The sequence below is a fragment of the Mytilus edulis genome, chromosome 5 (genome assembly GCF_963676685.1).
Source record: "Mytilus edulis chromosome 5, xbMytEdul2.2, whole genome shotgun sequence".
NCBI classification, from domain to species: domain Eukaryota; kingdom Metazoa; phylum Mollusca; class Bivalvia; order Mytilida; family Mytilidae; genus Mytilus; species Mytilus edulis.
In genome coordinates, this window is record NC_092348.1 from 61,703,999 (window position 1) to 61,724,563 (window position 20,565).

Sequence of the window (20,565 nt, forward strand, 5' to 3'; positions counted from 1 at the left end):
TCATAGTAACTGTTGATCTACCATGATGCTGAACAATCGATTCGCCAAGAAGTCTGATAAAGTTTTGAAGCATAATACAAAATACTAAAATATTGAAAACTTACTTTAGGGCTTGATGGGCATGATTTAACAGGACTGTGTGCCTAAATCCGGTAAACGTGCCCGAAGGATTTGATTTATTTATTACAATTATATCAAAACTATCAATTAAAAAAAATAAAGTTATAAAAACCAACAAAAAAATTTATTTCCTAAATCAAAATAACGATCCTCAAATTAACTGGACTTTTCAAAACATACAAGTTGACCATACAAGTGTAGTGAAGTAAGTGACAATTGTCCTAGTTAATGACCTGATAGTGTAAGCTACAAAATGATTAACGACACGAGAAAAGGCGTGTTTGAATCAAGGCAAAATTATCACTAAATTTGTTTTTTAAATTGCAATTTCTGCTCACCGAATAAGATTACACGAAATATATTTGGCTCGTTAACTAGACGTCTTTTTCGATACTGGGCACCCTACTATATAGAATAAGCTGACATTTTAAAGTCCTTAACATTGCACTCTATATACAATATACTTTTCAAACACATTACTGTAATTGAACTTTACTTTCGATACTTATATTTATTTAAACTTTACAAAATTATATAAATTATCTCACCAGCTGCTGTGTCTACAAAAACACCTCCTGAAAAATATACCATCACAGCAAATATAAACGAAAATCAGAATCAGAAAATTTAAACAAATTATAAAACATTTATTGTTGACATTATCAGTCAGTCAGGATATACTAAGGCTTTTCTACCTCAAGCATAGATTACCTTAGCTGTATTTGGCAAAGTTTTTAGGGATTTAGGTTCTCAGTGCTCTTCAACTTCGTACTTGACTTAGCCTTTTAAACTTTTTTGGATTCGAGCGTATCTGATGAGTCTATTGTAGACGAAACGCGCGTCTGGCGTATATACAAAATTTAGTCCTGGTATCTATGATTAGTTTATTTATCATTAAAAGTCGATTTCAATTTCATTTTGTTTTGAAGATTCTAAATTCAAGATCGAGAAACTGTTATCTTTTTTAATTTGTAAAATGATTACAATACAAGATTAAGTTGCACAAAAAGACTATAGGTGCAGAAAATAGTTTGACAGTAAATAAGAATCAATCAACCTGTGTTATGATTAACTGTAACCGTATTTAATTCTCTTACGTCGTTGGTTTGTCAATAGACAGGAACTTTGAAGTAAGATCTTGTACCGAAATAAACTTACCTTCGATAGGTAGTTGTTTAGGCTGATCTGAAAAAGAACACTCAGGTACGTTAACATTTCGTAACAACTAAACATGATACATTGTACATTTATTTTGTATAGTGCTGAACAATGATTCTTGTATCAAAGTCAAATTTTAACTTCAAATGCCCTATATGTATTCACAGCAAAACTCGAAGGTTACCACTCAAAGAGTGTGACTTTGAGGTCAAAACAATCATGATATGTATACTAATAAAATTAATTTTGAACTAACTGTATCTTTTTAAATTAAGTAATTTATCTATAGATACAGGAATCTGTGGTGTGAGTGCAAATGAGACAACTCTCCATACAAATAACAATTTGTACGTTTAAAAGCATTGTATATTTGGTTAAAAAATTACCATTCTAATGTAAAGTGCATTCATTCATAACAACTTATTATTATATCATTCACCTATATTTCGAATGTCGATGGTTACCGTTTGGTTGTACTTTTCCTCTGTACCGTTTATAACGGTTTCGACAATGCAGATGTAGTTTCCACTGTTTTTTATTGCAACATTAGATATTCTGTAAACACTATCGTTTCCTATAGTTGTATTTAGATCTATGTCTTTGTACCATGTATAATTTGGCATATAACAACCCTGTGCAAAGCAGGTTAACTCTATAAAAGGCGTTGTAGGGTCGTAGTAGATTTTGTCTGGTTCCTTCGTAATGACAGTGTATTCGTAAGGATCTAAAATGAGAATGATATAAGATTGGAATTAAACAATACTTTCAAAAGTGTAAATTATTTAAATGCATAAGTAAATATCTCAATCAATATATGCATCATACAAAATAATTGTAACATATTTGTATTTCATTTAGCTATCTATAAATTTGCCACAATCAGGAAAGTATCAAATACCTAAAATGTGGTTCAATATCAATTACATGCTCTTAAGATTAATTAAAATGGGTTATATAGCTGTAATGTATGTAAACGATTTACGTTAATACTTAAAAGAAGTCACCTCAATAGATTAATGATTACCATATACAAATGTCTGGGGAATGGTTTGTTGATACATATCAGCTGTTGCTAATTCATGGATAACTTCACATCTGAAAATAGCATTGTTATCATCCTTTTGTACTTCAATCGACAATATGCTTGTTCTGTTAAAAACGCACATTCCTGGTATTGTCGTGTCAATACCATAGCTGTCATTGTACGTAGTTGTTGAACCATTACCTAATTTGGTCCATCTAAAATAACCAGGGGGTTTGCCAATATTACCACTACAAGTAAAGTTGACACTCATTCCTTGACACGTTTTAAAATCCGGTGTCCGTATTGGAATTCCATCTGGTTTATTTGGTGAGTCTATAAAAAGCAAATAACTAATTAAAGGATTTAATAAATCATTCCATAGGTACAATTTCTAACTATAACTCTATCTATATAGAATGTTATGATCAAGAACAAAATAGTTTCACCGTAAATATACAAAGTGGATGAAGAATGTTGTCTGTAGAAAAAAATTTCTAAAAAATTGGTGCATTTAAAATAAAAGTAAATAAAATGGACAACAAATGACCCTGTGAATAACTGTATTGCTAGACTCTTAATTTTCTTTTGAACTCCAGTGACCACTAGTTTTTGATGAGGTTCGTGCTACTCAAGTTTGTTTTCGATTTGTTGTGTTACAGGCTGTTTTTGTTGTCTTTTCGTCGTTTTCTTTTGTGATAGTATTGTTGGGTTTCTTCAATTTCATTTTTTGTATTGTCCTTTATGTATCTTCCGCCTCTTTTCATTTTACTATGACGCTATAAAGTTAACAAAATATGGCTAAAAAGAAAAGATAAACAAATTGACAGCATCATGGCAAAAAACAGTACATTACACATGTGTATCAATAGTTTTACTCTATTCAAATGCAGTCTTAAAAAGTATTCTTCAACTATGATGTTCGGTATTGGATTTTTTTTATGTTTAATAAATCAATAACAACAACTGTAGACTTGAGACAAGGAAAAACCTTCTATATGATGTAAGCTATTGAATTGTGTAACATATAGATAAAAACCCAAGAAGAAATTAAACAAAAAGCCAGCTAAAACATTAAAATTTTAGTTACAACCCAATAAAGGATATCTGCGTAGACATCATGTCATGTATATGGTTACTACCCTTGATTCATTACCGCTAATGTTGCACTACAATTGCTAAGAGAATCGATGTTAACGACCTCTTTGTCTGTCAATTGACCAATTGTGCATAATGAAAGGTAGAAACATCATCTGGTAAAACTGGCCTTTCACGGTTTTGTTCGTCTGTTAATATTCTTTTCCCCTCTAGAATACTGAAAAATGGTTGTTCAAGAAATACGTTTTGTCTGTTCGGTTATCAGCAGTCGTTGTAACTACCAATAGGTCGGTAGTACCTACAAGTACCATCCGCCTTTGTACTTTGTGTCTTTTGTATTTTTATCAAGGTTTATTGAGCTTAGTATCGATCTGAGGAGTCAAGCCCTTTCCAACTGACTTTTATAGTGTGTTCTCATATTGTACGGGTACACCACTGACCCAAGTCTAGATAACATGTTCATTACTGAACGTTTTATTTTATTGATTATTAAGGTCATGAAGGAAGTAAAAAAGCATGTGATTACCTATGGTTTACAAAATTGGTTCAAATCTCATTTGTCTTTGATATCTGTAAGCAAAAGTATAAACAAGCCCATGAAAGTCGTAGTGTAAATTATAATACATATGTAAACCCAAAGAGTAGACTGGATTATAAATAAAAGTTATTCCGTGGTCTTCTTCCGACCGGCTATAAAACGATGATCAAAGTGGGAGTCTATGTGGTTGTGCGGGTGTATAAATTCGCAGGCAACGTCGGTCAGAATTGGGACGTTAAATCAGATGTTTCGTGTCTACGCTCTCTCCACATTATGAACCCTTAAAACAACTCTTTGAGGTATCCGTAGGTATTCTGTTGCAAATGTCGCGCCATGAATTCCAATCAACCATAAATGTACCTTATTATGGAACCTACCTTTTGTATTTAGTGTGATTCGTCTTAAACATGCACGAGCTGTTAGACGGTAGACGCTAAGAAAACAACAATCGATCAGTCTTAATTAACGTGCATCGGCGCTAATCTGTTAGTCATTTCTGTCCTTTTTTACACAGTAAATTTAAAACTCGCGCTTCCTATTTCAACGGTGTAATTCTCGACTGGATTGTTACACTTAAAACAATGTTAAAGGAATATAAGTTTAAGAATGCTATGACAGATGTTTAAAAAATAAATTTGTTGTGAGTCTAAATGTCAATCAGTTGATGACTTTGATAATGTTAATTTTGTATTTTACTAGAATTACAAACATATGCAAATCGAGAAACAGTTTTAGTTTTTCGATTTTGACGCGTCCGTCTTGTTTCTTTAGGGCCTCGGTGGTCGAGTAATATAAGTAGTCCATCAACTGGATCACTAGCCTGTCAGCACTGAGGTAGGGAGTTGTTTTAATACCAACATGGGACAGGTGCGCTCGACTCCAACCTTAATTGACAGTTTGCCTAGTGTTGAAAATGGCATTACACACATATCAATCAATCAATCTGGTATCTTGGTACATACCGAGAAACAAGAGTCATATCAAACTTAGGTATTGTATGAGTCGTTGGTTTTTCTTATTAGGACTTATCTAAGTTTTTATTTTAAGAAAACATGGGGTAAAACACGAAATGGCCATTTATGAAGATTTGATATAAGCTTAAAAGGGCTTATAGTAATCGAAATTAAAGACATACATCATTCATTTGTTATTCGGATTTTGACATTCTAGTAGCAAAATATAAATGTTCAGGAAAAAAACCGTTTATACCTTAGTATATATATTTATGACTTATTTGAGAAGGATAAACAGTTATATTTTAAATGTTCTCTTCATTCTCCATCCTCCACATCAAAATAACCGAATTTGCAATTAACGATGGTTAATTACATGTTCGTTGTATATGTATATCTTTTAGCCGGTAACTCTATTGTATTTGAAATAGAATGACAAGTTTATTATACGTGATCGATAAATTGGTAGATTACATGTAATAAAACTTCAAATCATACTCCAAATTATGCACATTTGTTTCGAAATCTCATGGGATGTCACGTATACCCGGTAGCACCGTTTGGGTTCGACTCTGTATCATTTGAGTAACTCAGAAACAATAAACGAATATCAGATTGTATCAATATCATAATGTAAAAGAATAAAAATCATAAAGATAGCGTATCCAGGTAAACTCCATCTGCGACAGTTAATATCTACGTTTTACGGAGGCCAAGCTTAAACTACAAAACAGTTATCTCCCAATTTAACACATGTCATGCATCCTGGGCTTATCAAGTATTAGTCAAGGGTGGCAGTGAATTCAAATACGAAATTTAGATCTACGCTTTGACAAATAGAAGAAAAATTATACCTTTCACTTCCATGGAATGGTCTAACGATGTTTCCTTTGTCGCATCTTCTAATTCTACGTCACACGTATATACAGCATTGTCTTCACATGTTATCGTATTGTATTCCACCAAAGTACGATTTTCTGACGAAAACAAATTCTTCAGTGTTACTCTTCCTTTCAAATAAGCGCCATCAGGATTTATTAAAAATGACTTATTATTCGGTATATCGAAACGAATTAAACGCTTAATGACGCTTCCACCTACTACGGAATTAAAATGAATACGCTCCACAGAACTACTATCGCCGTCTTCTACCTTAACATTACACGATAGTTGAACAGCATTTGATCCCAAGACAGCGTCACTGTATTGGTGTAACTCGGCCTTTAACGCTGTCGACTCTACAACAAATATAAAATTTATCACAACAAATTTACTACATGATATAGGTATACATTGTAAATGTTATTGCAGATGGTAAGATGTTGTGATTAATGCTTATTGTTAAAATACATGTATTATAATATACAGTATTAAGAAAAACCAGATAGAGAGAGAGACAATAGCAAGTGGACATCTTATACAAAAATTGTCAATTAGTAACCTATCAACAAGAAGTTTGTGGGAAACCTGTAACCAAATTTCTGGTATCAAACCTGCTCACTCGGGTATACCTCCCCTGCTTAAGGATGATAATTTGATATTTAATGATATTGATAAAGCAAACGAAATTAACAACTTTTTTGCAATGCAGACAAACTTAGATGATACAGAAACCGTTCGTCCTGACTTAACCGTTTCAGACTGTACATTAGGTGACATTACACTTAGAGATAGTGAGGTTGAAGATGTTCTAAAGATTTTAAATCCTAACAAGGCTTCAGATCCAGACTTCACAAACCCAATATTATTAAAAGAGGCTGCATCACAGCTAAAATTTCCACTTTGTAAACTATTTAATTTATCTTTATCTAAAGCTGTATTTCCTGTAGATTGGAAAAAGGCAGTTAACTCCAGTTAATAAGAGTAAGAACAGTAATGAGGTTAAACATAACAGACCAATCTCGTTGTTAAGTATCTTATCAAAGGGCATGGAACGATGTGTCTATAAACATGTACACAATTTTCTTATGGAAAATAGGATCATCACCCCTAATCAATTGGGTTTTACCAAAGGCGATTCTGCCATAAATCAACTAATTGATATTTCTAATAACTTCGGTAGGGTTTTAGATAACGGAAAAGAAATTGGGGTGTTTTTTTGTGACACCAGCAAAGCTTTTGATCGGGTATCGCATAAAGGACAATCATCCAAACTTAAACAATATGGAATTTCTGAAAATTGACTAAATTGGTATTGTGATTAATTATCTGGAAGGAGTCAAAGGGTGGTCGTAAATGGGAGCAATTCAACATGGAGACAGATACATGCTGGTGTCCCGCAATGTTCAATTTATGGTCCGCTACTTTTTCTTATCTTTATCAACGATAGAGTAACTGATATTAAAGCAACTATCAAATTATTTGCAGACGACACAAGTATTTATTTGACAGTAGACACCCCTGAAAATACTGCTGAAATTCTTAATAGAGATCTGAACAAAATTCATATGTGATCCTCTAAGTGGCTTGTAAACTTTAATTCACAAAAAAACAGAAACCATGATTATTTCAGGAAAATCAATCAAACCTAGTCAATCGATTTTAAAAATGAATGACAATGATCTTCAATAGGTTACTACTCATAAACACTTAGGTATTTTTTTTTCAAATAATGGGTTACGGAATAATCACATTGAATATATAGTTAAACGAGCATTTAATAGTATAAATATCCTTAGGAAGATGCGTTTTATACTCAATTGGTTCACATTAAGAAAAATGAATCGACCAATATTAGAATACGGGGATGTCATTTGGGATTACCAAACACAATTTTGGATTAATAAAGTGGAAAATGATTAAATTGATGCTGTGATAATTGTAACGGGTGGGAATAAATTAACTTCGATACAGATACTTTATGATGAAACAGGTTGAGAAAAACTTTCAGAAAGAAGAGAAAAACACAAGCTCACCATGTTTTATAAAATGGCTAATAAGGAGACTCCAGATTATTTACATAAACTTGGTAAAAAATCAAATAGAAAATTTACATATTAAACATTTCAGTCGTTAGACTCAAAATACTTCGGAAATACGTACAAGAACTAACATCTACTCCAAATATTTCCTTCCTTCGTCTATTAAATTATGGAATAAGTTACAAGATTTAAAGAAAAGTTCGACGTCTTTAAGTATTTTCAAAAGTCGTATGAAAAGCCGAAATGATAAATGCCCAAAGTTTTACTCGCTGGTACAAGAATGGGTCAAATATTACATGCCAGGTTAAGGATGAATAGTAGTTCCTTAAATGAATATTTGTTCAGACGAAATCTAGTAGTTTCTTCTAACTGCTCGTGTGGTCTAATCGAGTATACAGCTCATTTTCTATTGCATTGTAAAAAATATGACGCATTGCGTAATGACATTATTTTCTCAATTTTAAATTATCCAGCAAAACCGAACACAAACCTACTTTTATTTGGATCACAAACTCTAACTTTAGACCAAAACAAGGATATTTTTGTAAAAGTACAAACAATCTTACTCAAGTACAAGAGATTTACAAGGTAAACTGCTATTCATTATTTTGACAAAGTTGCGTTTCATCTGGACATGTGTGTAGTATTTAAGTGTATTTTATTTTTTCTTCTTATTTTTTTTTATACTTTTTTTTTCTATTTTTTTTTTCTTCTTTTGTTGTATTTTCATTATTTGCATTATTTTCAACTTAATTTTTTTTCTCCTTCTTTCTTTGTAATGTAGGTACTCATTTATTCTTGTTCCATATCATTGTAACATTGCATGCTATATTTATATAATCGTTAATTGGAGTTGGTATTTAAGGAAACGGATTAAAAAAAGCTATGTACAACTTGTTTCCGAATGCTATTATTATTGTGTATTTTTGTATGATGATATGTTTGTAATGAAGACGAATAAATATGTTCAAACTAATGGGACATTAAAACAATCATCAGTCTTATAAAAAAAGACAAGGTCATGACCACAAAAAAAGAAAACCAGAGAGAAGAACAATAACAAAACATCACAAAGAAAAGTAGAGACTGAGCACCAAGAACCCTACCAAGAACAGATAATAAATAAACTCGTCACAGTTACCAGGATTAAAATATTGTACCCCGGATGCGCGTTTCGTCTATAAAAGACTCATTAGGGACGCTCAATCAAAAGTAGTTAATTTAAGTAAAATGTCAGTCATATTTGATTCGTAAATTGTTTTATCAATTGAATATTATTTTTCATGTCGGGGTCTGTTATATCCGACGATACGGTATGGGTTTTTCTTCTATATAAAGGCCCTACGAATGCCTATAATTGCTCACATTCACTTCTTTTGAACGTTGGTGGTTGTCACATTTGCAATCATATCACATCTCTGTATTTTTTTTATTAAGTTCAATAGTGTCAGTGGTCATTCTAAGTACATGTTTTGTAAATAAATCATTAATTATTATCTATTACAAATTTGTTATAGGTCAAGTGAACTTAACCTGTCTATTATACTAAACCCTAGTCACGCCAAACGTCGAAATATGTTCTTACTTGGTCACCAAGTTCATAGACAGTTTAACTTTTTAACTTGTTCTGACATCAGCATGTTTCTGCCAGTCCTCATTATAGTTCGTCGCTATTTATTTATTTTTCAGCTGTGCTGGTTATTTTAAATGATGGTACTGCATATGGTGGCATACTTTGTGTTATGATAATGCTATGTTGATATTCGTATTCATTGTTTTAAACTGGGGTACAGCATGACAATAAATATTTTAATATAATATTAATTTGATTTCCCCTGTATACAAACTAGAACTGGGGATCGCACTCATTAAATATACTACCAGTCCCACCATAGCTGAAAGGTTATCCATGTTTCTGCGCATATGACTAACCAAATGATAAACCTGTAAGCAAACGGTCCTGTTTGACACCTAAACTTTTCTGATTTTACTATGAACGGCTGTACGTTTTTAGAACGGCATAAGAACGCAATAAACGTACTTAAAACAAGTACATCGTACTCAGAACTTACTACGAATGTTTAAACTTAGTAGAATATGTTGCTTACTTGTCCAAAGCTTCTAATGTAGTTTAATCGGATGTAGACTTTAGATAAACGACGCAGTAAGTACGTCATGAGGTCGAGTTGGGTCTGCGTGTGAACGGGATGAACGTGCTACAACGGACTCGGTTTGTGAGCACATGTACATCATATTGACGCCCGACCACACCACACGTCATATCACGTCTTTAAGTCGTTCAAAGTACGCCAATTCCGTTCGTAGTATATCCATCTCGTCTTCAGTACTTTGCAAATCCGTCTCTTGAATTGTAGGACAAGATGGTAGCTCAACAACATTGCAGAACCATTCCCGATCAAACCCGTCCATGAAGTTCATTAACAGACTGTAAAAAGTTGCTACTACTTCCACTACTTTTTTACATGAGTTCAACCCGTTCAGCTACATTTTTAAGAACGTAGTAAGAACGAGTTTTGATTGACGGGCATACGAAATTTTCATATTTCTTATAGCCATCCTAACAGTCAAATATATCCTGATTATTCAGTATAAAGGTGTAATACCACCAAATCATGGTACGTCACATCCGGTTGCATACGAAAGTAGGCCTAAAAAATATTCCCTTGAATTTGACAGTTGTAGAAAATTAACCCTGCATTTCAATGCACTTAAATTTTTCTGAGTCGTAAATATGTATGTTGGGTGTCTGAAAGCATCATTCTTTTTTTATTTGATGGTCTTATAAAATATTTTGGAACGTTAAGGTTACATAGTTACCAAAGCAGGTAACCAGTAAATAACAGTGTAAAAATTGGGTTGTCTACCCTCGGTGGTGGTTACTTTCTTATATGCAATGAAATGTAGTGTGAAATTTTCACTGTATCACTGGAAATGATTGAACTTTACACATGCAAAGTATTTCTTTGGTTGAAATAAAGGTAAATACTGTACGATTTTTTTAAAAGTGCCAATTTAACAAAGACTAATAGGGAAAAATCAATGGTGGTATTACACCTAAAGCACACAGAAGTCAATTGCAAAACCTTATTTTGGTATTTTGGAACAGTAAACCATAACCGCCATAAATGTCCAAATCAAAACTTTATTCAATATTTATTTCGAGCTATTGATAATATACAATTTCTAAAAAATATTTTTCAAATAGATAAATTGCCTTTCAGTGAAGGAAATGGTGCTGTTTCAAACGTTTTCATTTAATTAATTCTGCGCGCATGCATGTGAAACATGCGCACACGTTTAATTCGAAATGAACAAAATAAAATAAAGGTAAAAAGTTAAAAAAAAAAAAAAAAAAAAAAAAAAATACAACAGAGAGCATACTTTTTTTGTTGTGTCGAAATGAAATACTCTCCGTCAGACTGAGTAAGCCCAGCGTTCACCGATATTTTGAAAACCGTCTTATTTTGGTCTGAAACCCGTCATACTATTTGTGTGCCTGTGCAGAGAGTGTTTTGTATTGGTAGTCAATTTTTGATGTTATTCCTATTTGTTTTAAGCTTATTGTTTCATAATAAATCAGGCCGTTGGCTCTCTCGTTCGATTTGTTCTATATTTTATTTCCTGTGGGGGCCTTGTACAGCTGACTATATATCGGACGATTTTTGCTCATTGTTAAAAGCCGTCGTTTGTTGACCTTAAGTTACTAACAGCTACAACCATTTGGACTTTGGGGTATAGTTATCTCAATGGCAATCATACTACATCTTTTTGTTTGTATTATGGAACAAATATTTAATATTTTGACAAGCCTTTCAACTGTAGAATCATGGATGGCTATATTTTCGAATTTCTAAAACTCTTTGTATATAATGATATCATATGTATCCATTACATATATAAATAAAATAGTATAATAAAAAAGCAAAATGAGATTGTTAAGTTTGATGTATGCCTTTTTGTGCTTCTTTGTTACATTTGTTTGTTTTTATAGTGATTAGGATGATAACACAATGTTGACTGCTGTACCCCTATTTTTGACATTTTTACCTGTTGTGTCTAATTGTTTTGTTCACGCATCGTTTTCAATATAATGGAATTTGATGCGACTGTCATACAAGTGAGAGGTTTAGCTAGCTATAACACCAGGTTCAATCCACCATTTTCTACATAAGAAAATGCCTGTACCAAGTCAGGAATATGACAGTTGTTGTCCATTCGTTTGATGTGTTTGAGCTTTTGATTTTGCCATTTGATTAGGGACTTTCCGTTTTGAATTTTCATCGGGGTTCAGTATTTTTGTGATTTTACTTTTTACTGGTATACGATATGACCTCAAGGATGATATATATATATATATACATAAGTTGAATTTAAACAGTTACGAGTTGATGAATAATTATCATTAATGTTTTGATTAATATCAAAGACAAAATTACGAGAAACAGATCGAAAATGTGTATTAGCACAAAATTAGTGATGATTTCTGCTTGTGTCATATTCCTTAAATATCAATTTAAGATGATTCTGCTATAGAAATTTTTGTATTCTTGTCTTTCATTTTTGCTAATGTGCTTTGTCTATATGCCTTTTTGTGCTTCTTTGTTACATATTTGTTTGTTTTTATAGTGATTAAGATTATAGCACAATTTTAACTGCTGTGCCCATTTTTTTGACATTTTTATCTTTTGTCTGTTGTGTTCACACATCGTTGTTAATATAATGGAATTGTATTCGACTGTCATACAAGTGAGAGATTTAGCTAGCAATAAAACCAGGTTTACTCCACCATTGTCTACATAAGAAAATGCCTGTACCAAGTCAGGAATATGACAGCTATATATTTTCCATTCGGGGGACTTTCCGTTTTGAATTTTCCTCGGAGTTCAGTATTTTTGTGATTTTACTTCTTGGTATATGCTATTAATTTTCAACTTTGGATTTCCAAAGGAAGGTGAATCTAAAAAAAAAAACGCCTCAAAGGAAAATATGTAAGTTACGTTTAATTTATAATTCTTTTTAATATCACCGTTTACTGTATAGAAGCAGTAGTATTAGTTTGCAATGGTCATGATTTGAACACGAAGAAACAAATTGAGTAATTTATATTTACCTTTTATAAAGCGTAGAAAAAATATGAACATAATCAACATTTTGGAGATCAGTGTAGACTGAGACAATCAAGTGCATGTGCTGTTCAGTTATATCATATACAATAGTGAAAAAGGGATACGCCTACTACGATAATAGCAGCTGTAATCGATATTTGGTTTATGATTATTAGATATTATTTTATGAAACCTTCTTCTAACGTTACAAGAGAAAGCATCGGAATACTAAAGGTGATAAAAATTTACAATTTATGGTCACATCACACCATTTTTTAATTTACTTGAAATTCTCCTGCACAATGAAATATATTTCTGAATGATTTACCAAGAAAATAACATATTTATTCAAAAAATAACAATTTTATTTGCAAAAATACAAATACAAAGAAGAATATAGCATAGGTGGTTGACCTTATTCATTTTGCATATTATTGTATTTATTCCTTAATACCATTGCCATTTGTGTATTAACCGTGTGAATTTTTATATTGTTTTTGATGCAGTTTCACTGACGTATTCTCCACATCTTCTTTTATTCAATATATAGTCAATAACATCATGGTTATAGATGACTGCAGTTTGGTTGTGCGAGTTCTATCAACAAGCAGTCATATCCAGTCGGCATTGGAACGTTAATTCAGATGTTTCGTGTCACGCTGTGTCAACATTCCTGTATATTACGAAAAGAAAAAAAAACCATAGACAAACACACATTTTCAACTGATAGAAGTTTACTATGTTAGTGCGTTTTCTGAAAATGTGTGATTTATAATTCTCTCAGATACGACCATAGTATATCATGTCTTATAAGTCACATGAATGTGAAACTAATTGTCCTTGCATTAGATATAGTAGACCGATCGTCCAATATATACATATATATTTATTCTGAACAGATCATATTTCCTTTATATATATATTGAATTTGCATATTTATTACAACTTCATTGATATTATTTTTAAACTTTCATTGACGGCATATTTTAACTTTTTCGTATGGGTTTCAACCTCATCCTTCTCTACCCGACTTGTTCTATTATTCAGAAAAATATAAAATAAATGAGACAACTATCCAATGAAGTCCAAATGAAGCAGATTTAAGCAGCTATAGTTCACTGTGCGGCCTCAAAAACCCAGACCTTATAGGTAAAAAAGACCCAACATGACAAATTGTAATACATTTCAAACGGAAAAACGAAAAGCCTGATTTATGACAAAACATTCAAACAAAAATCATATATAACAGAAAGCAACTAATGATAACAACATAAAAACAGACTCATAATGAATGTGGCGGGGTAAAAAATATTTGTGAACGGTGAACCATCCCCTCAACCGGCCAAGCTGTGAACAAAACACAACATGAAAATAAACTGTAAAAATCAGTGTGAAATGTCTTGATTTATCGGATTGGCAGGAAGCAAAAATCTACATAAAGACAAAGATACATATTGCCGATCTGAGAGTACTTGCAGTTGACAAGAACTAGTTCAAATAATCGTTCCAAAAGTTCTAATGTTATAATAAATGAATCATGTTCACTCAGACTAATGTTTCAATCAGTACACATACACCGGAATGTGTGATAAGTCGTCATAAACAGTCTGAGAAAAACATGACCTTGTGCAACGCCGAAATATAAGTGTACAATATCGAAAGGATATAGAATAATATGTTTTCATAAACGTCAAGCAATACATATCAATGTTTTAATCTATAACAAACTAAATCAATTTTAGTATCGATAAAAACAATATTCAAAGATCTTACTTAAACAAACTTCAAAATCAGATCTTTGTATCTAGGAAATAATTCGGTAAAAGTTATGAAAACGAAATCCCTAATTTATTAATTTACCAGTTATACATGGATTACGTTCCGCGTTCGTTGAAATGTAAAACGTCACAACTGTCACAAGCATAGAAAACGATTTGGGATATATGCCCATCGTTAGAAAGGGTCAAACGAACATCAACGTCCAAAAAAGTAAATGGACCAAAACGAAACAAAACATGTTCCCATTTGTCGTAAATTATTTTTTTGTTTCAGATTTTCCCAGGTAAAAGTGAATTATTCAAAATGTATAAAAGGACAAAAAAAGTCTTGTTTAAATTACACTGCACTAAATACCTCTGTTTAGATATACAAATAAAAAAAATATAATCGTTATATAATTCATTTCACATTTGATTTGATTTGATTTATGATAGAATAAAACAATATTTTCGTCTAGATGACAATGTCCGACCATATGTTTCTCCAGCTTAAAATGTAAAAGTTTATAGAACACTTTACTGTAGTAGTACTTAAGTTAGATTTATATACCAAACGAGCTTCAATTCACAAGTTGAAATATGTTATATAATATTTATTGATAGTAAAATAAATAATCTAGTTAATTGACCAATGACGAGGTTCCTGGTTTAATGATACTTTATTTACTAGTCATACACTTATCTTCAGTGACAAGCATCTTTATTAGTTAATAAACAAATAGTAAAAATCATAAATATAAATGCAAATGACGTATTCCGTTTTCTGTTTATACAAGAAAATGACTCTTTACTTGATAATTCGTCGTGTGTTTCCCATAAATATTAAATTTTGTTAAATGTAATTGATTATCTTCAATTTATACTTTGTTCATGTATGTTTCATAATGTACTGTCAGACTTTGAATTTGGAATGCTTGGAACATGTAAGAAACTATACACACGAGAAAAATATAGTGAAAAACAAACAAACACTGTCATTGAACGTCCTGTATATTTGATACAAACGTTAGCAAAATATGTTTTCACAAGCAAATGTATAAGTTTGAAACAGAAAGCTTTATAAATATTTGTTAACTCATTTATATATATCTATAAGGTGTACTTGATATTGCTCTATATGTACGTTTCATCCATAGTAAGCTATTTCAAATATGCTATGATATATGGAATTAAATAAGATGAATAAATCAAAAGATATTCTTTATATAAACATAGAACAAATTTTCAGAAAGTATCATTTAAAGAATTGAATGCTTCTTTTTGTAAATTTATTGGGGTGTAAAAGCATTGACTGAAGTACATTTTGTAAAATTCTAAAAACGTGCGCACGGTCAACGCTTTTACAACCCTATAAAATTATTAAAAGAAGCATTCAATACTTATAATTACATTTTTTGCTAGGATCATGATAACACAGTTTCTTTCAAGTTTTTCTTTTATTTACCTGTGTACTTTATTGTGAAAGCTCGTGTCATCATGAATGTTGCATTTCATTTTGAAATAAATGTTAGTTTTAGAATGACGCAAAATTTCTGTAACCCAATTAAAATAACGTATTATAGTTAAACTATGGAACGCTAAAACTGTCTTGTTATGACCATTTTCATTATATGATGTGCATTTATCTTTATATGATGTGCATTTATCATTATATGATGTATAATTATATGATGTATGATTAAACATACATGTAATGCAATTATATGCATATGAACAAGAAAGTACAGTAACTCTAGTTACCCGATAAATGATATATATAGGGAAAACAAAGATCCAGTTTTGATATAAAAATTATCAAACAAGTAACAATATGGATATTACTTTCTAGCAATCCTTCTGAACAATGTATTTTGTTTACTTTATAACGTTTTTTTATATACAAGCGAGAGACAGATTCGTTATTGTACATTCTGTACTAGTATACCCATAATCTTCTCCATCTTTAGCAATAGGCACAAACATCGCACTCTATCACTTTCTTGTTAATATTGGTTGATAGCGTTTGATATATTTAGGTTTTTATGGACTTCTCCTGTTTGAATTAATAATGGAGTTCCGTATTTTTGATATACTTTTTGATTCAGTCGAAGACAGCCCTGATGTATTATCCACGTTTTTATACTTAACTTTTAAATTACTAATAATCAGAGGCAATAACAGTATTTTAAAGAAACTCTTACCCCTCTATGTTGTCATCAAGCCAGTGTGTATGACGTAACATTACGTAAACTAGGCCATTAGTTTTCTCGTTTGAATTGTTTTACATTTGGTCATTTGGAGCAATTTATATCTGACTACTCGGTTAGGGTTTTACTTATTGATAAAGGTCTTACGGTGACCTATAGTTGTTAATTTCTGTGTCATTTGGTCTCTTGTGGAGAGCTTTTTCAATGACAATCAAACAACGTCTTCTTTTTTATATAAACCGATTACAGATTTTTAAATTAAATATGTGCAATATCTTAGTAATGATTTTAATAGAACTAGTTTGTTCCTTGTTATTATTATATTTAAAACAAAACCAAACCATATATGTGTGTACCTCGTTAGTCGTATAGATACTAATGGCTATCATATAGTTAGTTAAAGTCATACGTCGGGAAAGATATTCATCAGAGTTTGCATCATAGGCCTGTCATTGCACCGTTTGCATATGCATCAACAGTCTTATTATTTAACAAAAATAGACGTGCTGTAATATTACATTCATAACAATGTGTATGTTCGACGCATACATTTTAAGATATGCAGTCAATTTTAGAAAACAAGGTGCCATCAATGTCACTGAAAAAAAAACAATGCGTTATGCCATAGCAGTGGACATGGCGGACATCTATTTCGAATAACATACAGTTCAAAGCTTTTGAATATTGTAGCTTAGGTATCCGATCCACAAAGTTGAAGACAAATGTTCTGTAAATGATAGCTTTTTTTATTAATCATGAATCATTTTCATCCTTGACAGTTTTGGACTTACCATGCCCGTACATATAATAAAAATTGCGAATGTTACATAAAAACATGCGTTCATCGTGAACAGTGTTCAGTTAGTGTTCACCTTATAAATATGCATGTCTTTCATTTCATTTAGTCTTCACCTCAAACCATAGATTTTGTAGATACTGCCTCTATCTGTATTTGCTACATGTATATATACTTATAACGAGAAAAGGTAATTCCAATTGGGGATTTATTTTATATAGAAATTTTCCTAAAACAATTGTGTTGTCATAGATCTGACATTTCGTACTTCAGTCCGGCATATATATGGTCTTTTGTTGCCGGTTAAATCTGTTCAGCATAAGTTACATCAGTATCCTGTAAGTATATGCATAAAATAAAAACTACAAAGTATTAACAATATGAAAATATACTAAAGATAAAATTAAAAAAAAAAAAAATAGCACAAAAACCATATATTTATAGTAAAGAACAAAAAATACAAGATTTTAACATCTGAATTCTAATTTTGGTTTTTCTTTACATCTGTTTTTTAATACACCGATCGTTTCTAATGATAGAAGGGTCTGGTATATCAAAACACTTCTAACCGGCCAGATGTGTATGTGTCTATCTCAAGTTTTCTTATATCTTAATATTTGTCTCATTTTGAAGATTTTTGCATTGATGGTGGTCATTAATAGTCTTGTTTTGATTAGTTCACAATTTTCATACACCGAACATTAGCTTGTCATATTTGATTACTGTGTGATGTGTGATGGCTGACAGCGGCTTTTGTTAGCTGAAGAAGTTTTAGAAGTTTTTACAGTACAGGTACCATAGTTTTTAATACTGGATCAATTCTGTGTGCTCATAATCACATTTTAACTTCGATTTTAACTATTAGTGCTTCTTGGTAGATTTTAATTATACTATTGACACTTTAGTAACCCGGATTTGTATTTGTCTCAATTGATTTATGACTTTCGAACAGCGGTATATTACTTTTGCCTTTATTAAGCTGTTTGGAATTACAACTCTTTTATTAAAGTACCGCCATCTGGAAAATTTTGTTATTTTCCTGCCATCCGTACCTATTGTCCCATTTGTACGTATATTTTACCTGTAAATATGTCGTCATCAGTCCCTGGTATTTTTTGTCCATTTTGCCAGTTATTTTCAATCTTTTTAAATAACTATTTTAAGTTTTAAGTACAGTGTTTGTCTGATAATTTCTATCTCAAGTCAGTCTTGAGTGTACATGACCTCCCTCGCCTTTTACATCCGTCAAGGGAGTTGTTAAACCAAGAAAACATAAAAACACTAAGGCTACTAATAGAGATCAAACTGTGCAGTATACTCTTGACCGACAAAAGGCTGTTAAGAAAAGACTTGATGCTGCCAACAGTTTCTTCTCCATCACGCCAGAGATAAGTCCTGGTAATCTTGTCTTGTTATTATCAGCTGCTGCATACGAAATATTTAAGACTGTCACCTTTAATGTGTTTATCGTAGAGTGGCTGTTTCGGACACAAATTAAGGCTTAGTAAATAAGAACGTCTGCTTGCAATGATACTTGTATTGAACTCTCAAAAGCTAACGTCACACCAACGGTGACGTCGTGTACATGGAGATCGGTAGCGGGAACACCTCATGTGCAATTCTTAACATTCTGGGGGCCCGCAAATGAATTTAATTACAATAAAATGAAAATAAATTATGAAAATTTCACTTTGAACTACTGTCTCTGAAAACTTTGAATAGCTTTAACTGTCTTTGATCATGAGCACGAATGAAATAAAATTATGTCTGTAATAAAGCACGAACAGTTAACAGTCCATAAAATTATACGATAGTCTCATTTGGTCCACATCTTTAACTTTTCCTTTGCATCGGTCTTCGCTCGTCTGACGGGTAGTATTTCATCACATGGTCCTGTGTATTCATTAGATGTTAGTTCTAGAGGATATAACTTGCTAATAGGTCTAGACGTTTGACCATTTCTTTCTTGTAATAGGGAAATTGCCTTTTCATAGTTTGCTTTAGTGAGCGCAAAACCTGTCACTGATTTTAGAGCTTCATCGTGAAGTAACGATTTCAAATAATTGAATTTTTGGACGTTGCTTAAGGTTGGGTTCGTATGCACGGCTGTCTCAAATGAGTCCCAAAATGATTGCCATTGAAGTATATCTCCATCGAAAGTAGGGAGATTCAACTTGGGTAGTTTGTTGTATTCACTGGTTGAGCTTAAGGATGGGCGAAAATCTGACAAACGGTAATTTGAATTGTTATGATGTTCTGTATATGAAGAGTTTATAGTATGAACGGGTTGAGTAGTTTCTATGCGTGGAGTAAAACTTTCTGCGTGTGTATTCAACGCTGTAGTTTTGACTAAGATAAATTTGTTGACTTGACGAATTTTACCTTCTAAGTTAAATGCATACTCATCTGCTTCAACGATCTCTGTTTCAATATCTCCGTCGTCCAGTTCCTGTACTATGTCCTCATCTAACTTGCGTAATATTTCTTGCTTCCGTTTCAGACTATTCAATATGTTTGACAAATCCTCCGTGTCCACGGTTCCATCTTCTTCTTGTTGAACGTCTTCAAATTTCTTTATCAGTCGGGAAACTGCACTTCTATGTCCTGCTCGTATCGAACGTAGCTTCAGATTCATCCTGGTCTCGGTACAAATATCGTAGAGTGGTTGTTTCGGACACAAATTAAGGCTTAGTGAATAAGAACGTCTGCTTGCAATGATACTTGTATTGAACTCTCAAAAGTTAACGTCACAACAACGCTGACGTCGTGTACATGGAGATCGGTAGCGGGAACACCTCATGTGCAATTCTTAACAGTGTTAAACAACTTACAATATACATTAGACATCACTAGCACGAAAGACCAAACAA

The 20,565-nt window shown here is 32.1% G+C and overlaps 1 protein-coding gene across 1 annotated transcript; it reads right to left on the bottom strand.

Moving 5' to 3' along the window:
- LOC139525175 (uncharacterized) lies at positions 1-20,330 on the bottom strand. The gene is made up of 7 exons (XM_071320363.1): positions 20,078-20,330; positions 5,743-6,126; positions 2,303-2,635; positions 1,718-2,002; positions 1,279-1,305; positions 669-695; positions 1-53 (listed from the first exon to the last, which is right to left on the bottom strand). Exons 1-7 carry the CDS (start codon positions 20,328-20,330, stop codon positions 1-3), a joined length of 1,362 nt encoding a protein of 453 aa, XP_071176464.1.
- Between the last annotated feature and the right edge of the window lie 235 nt (positions 20,331-20,565).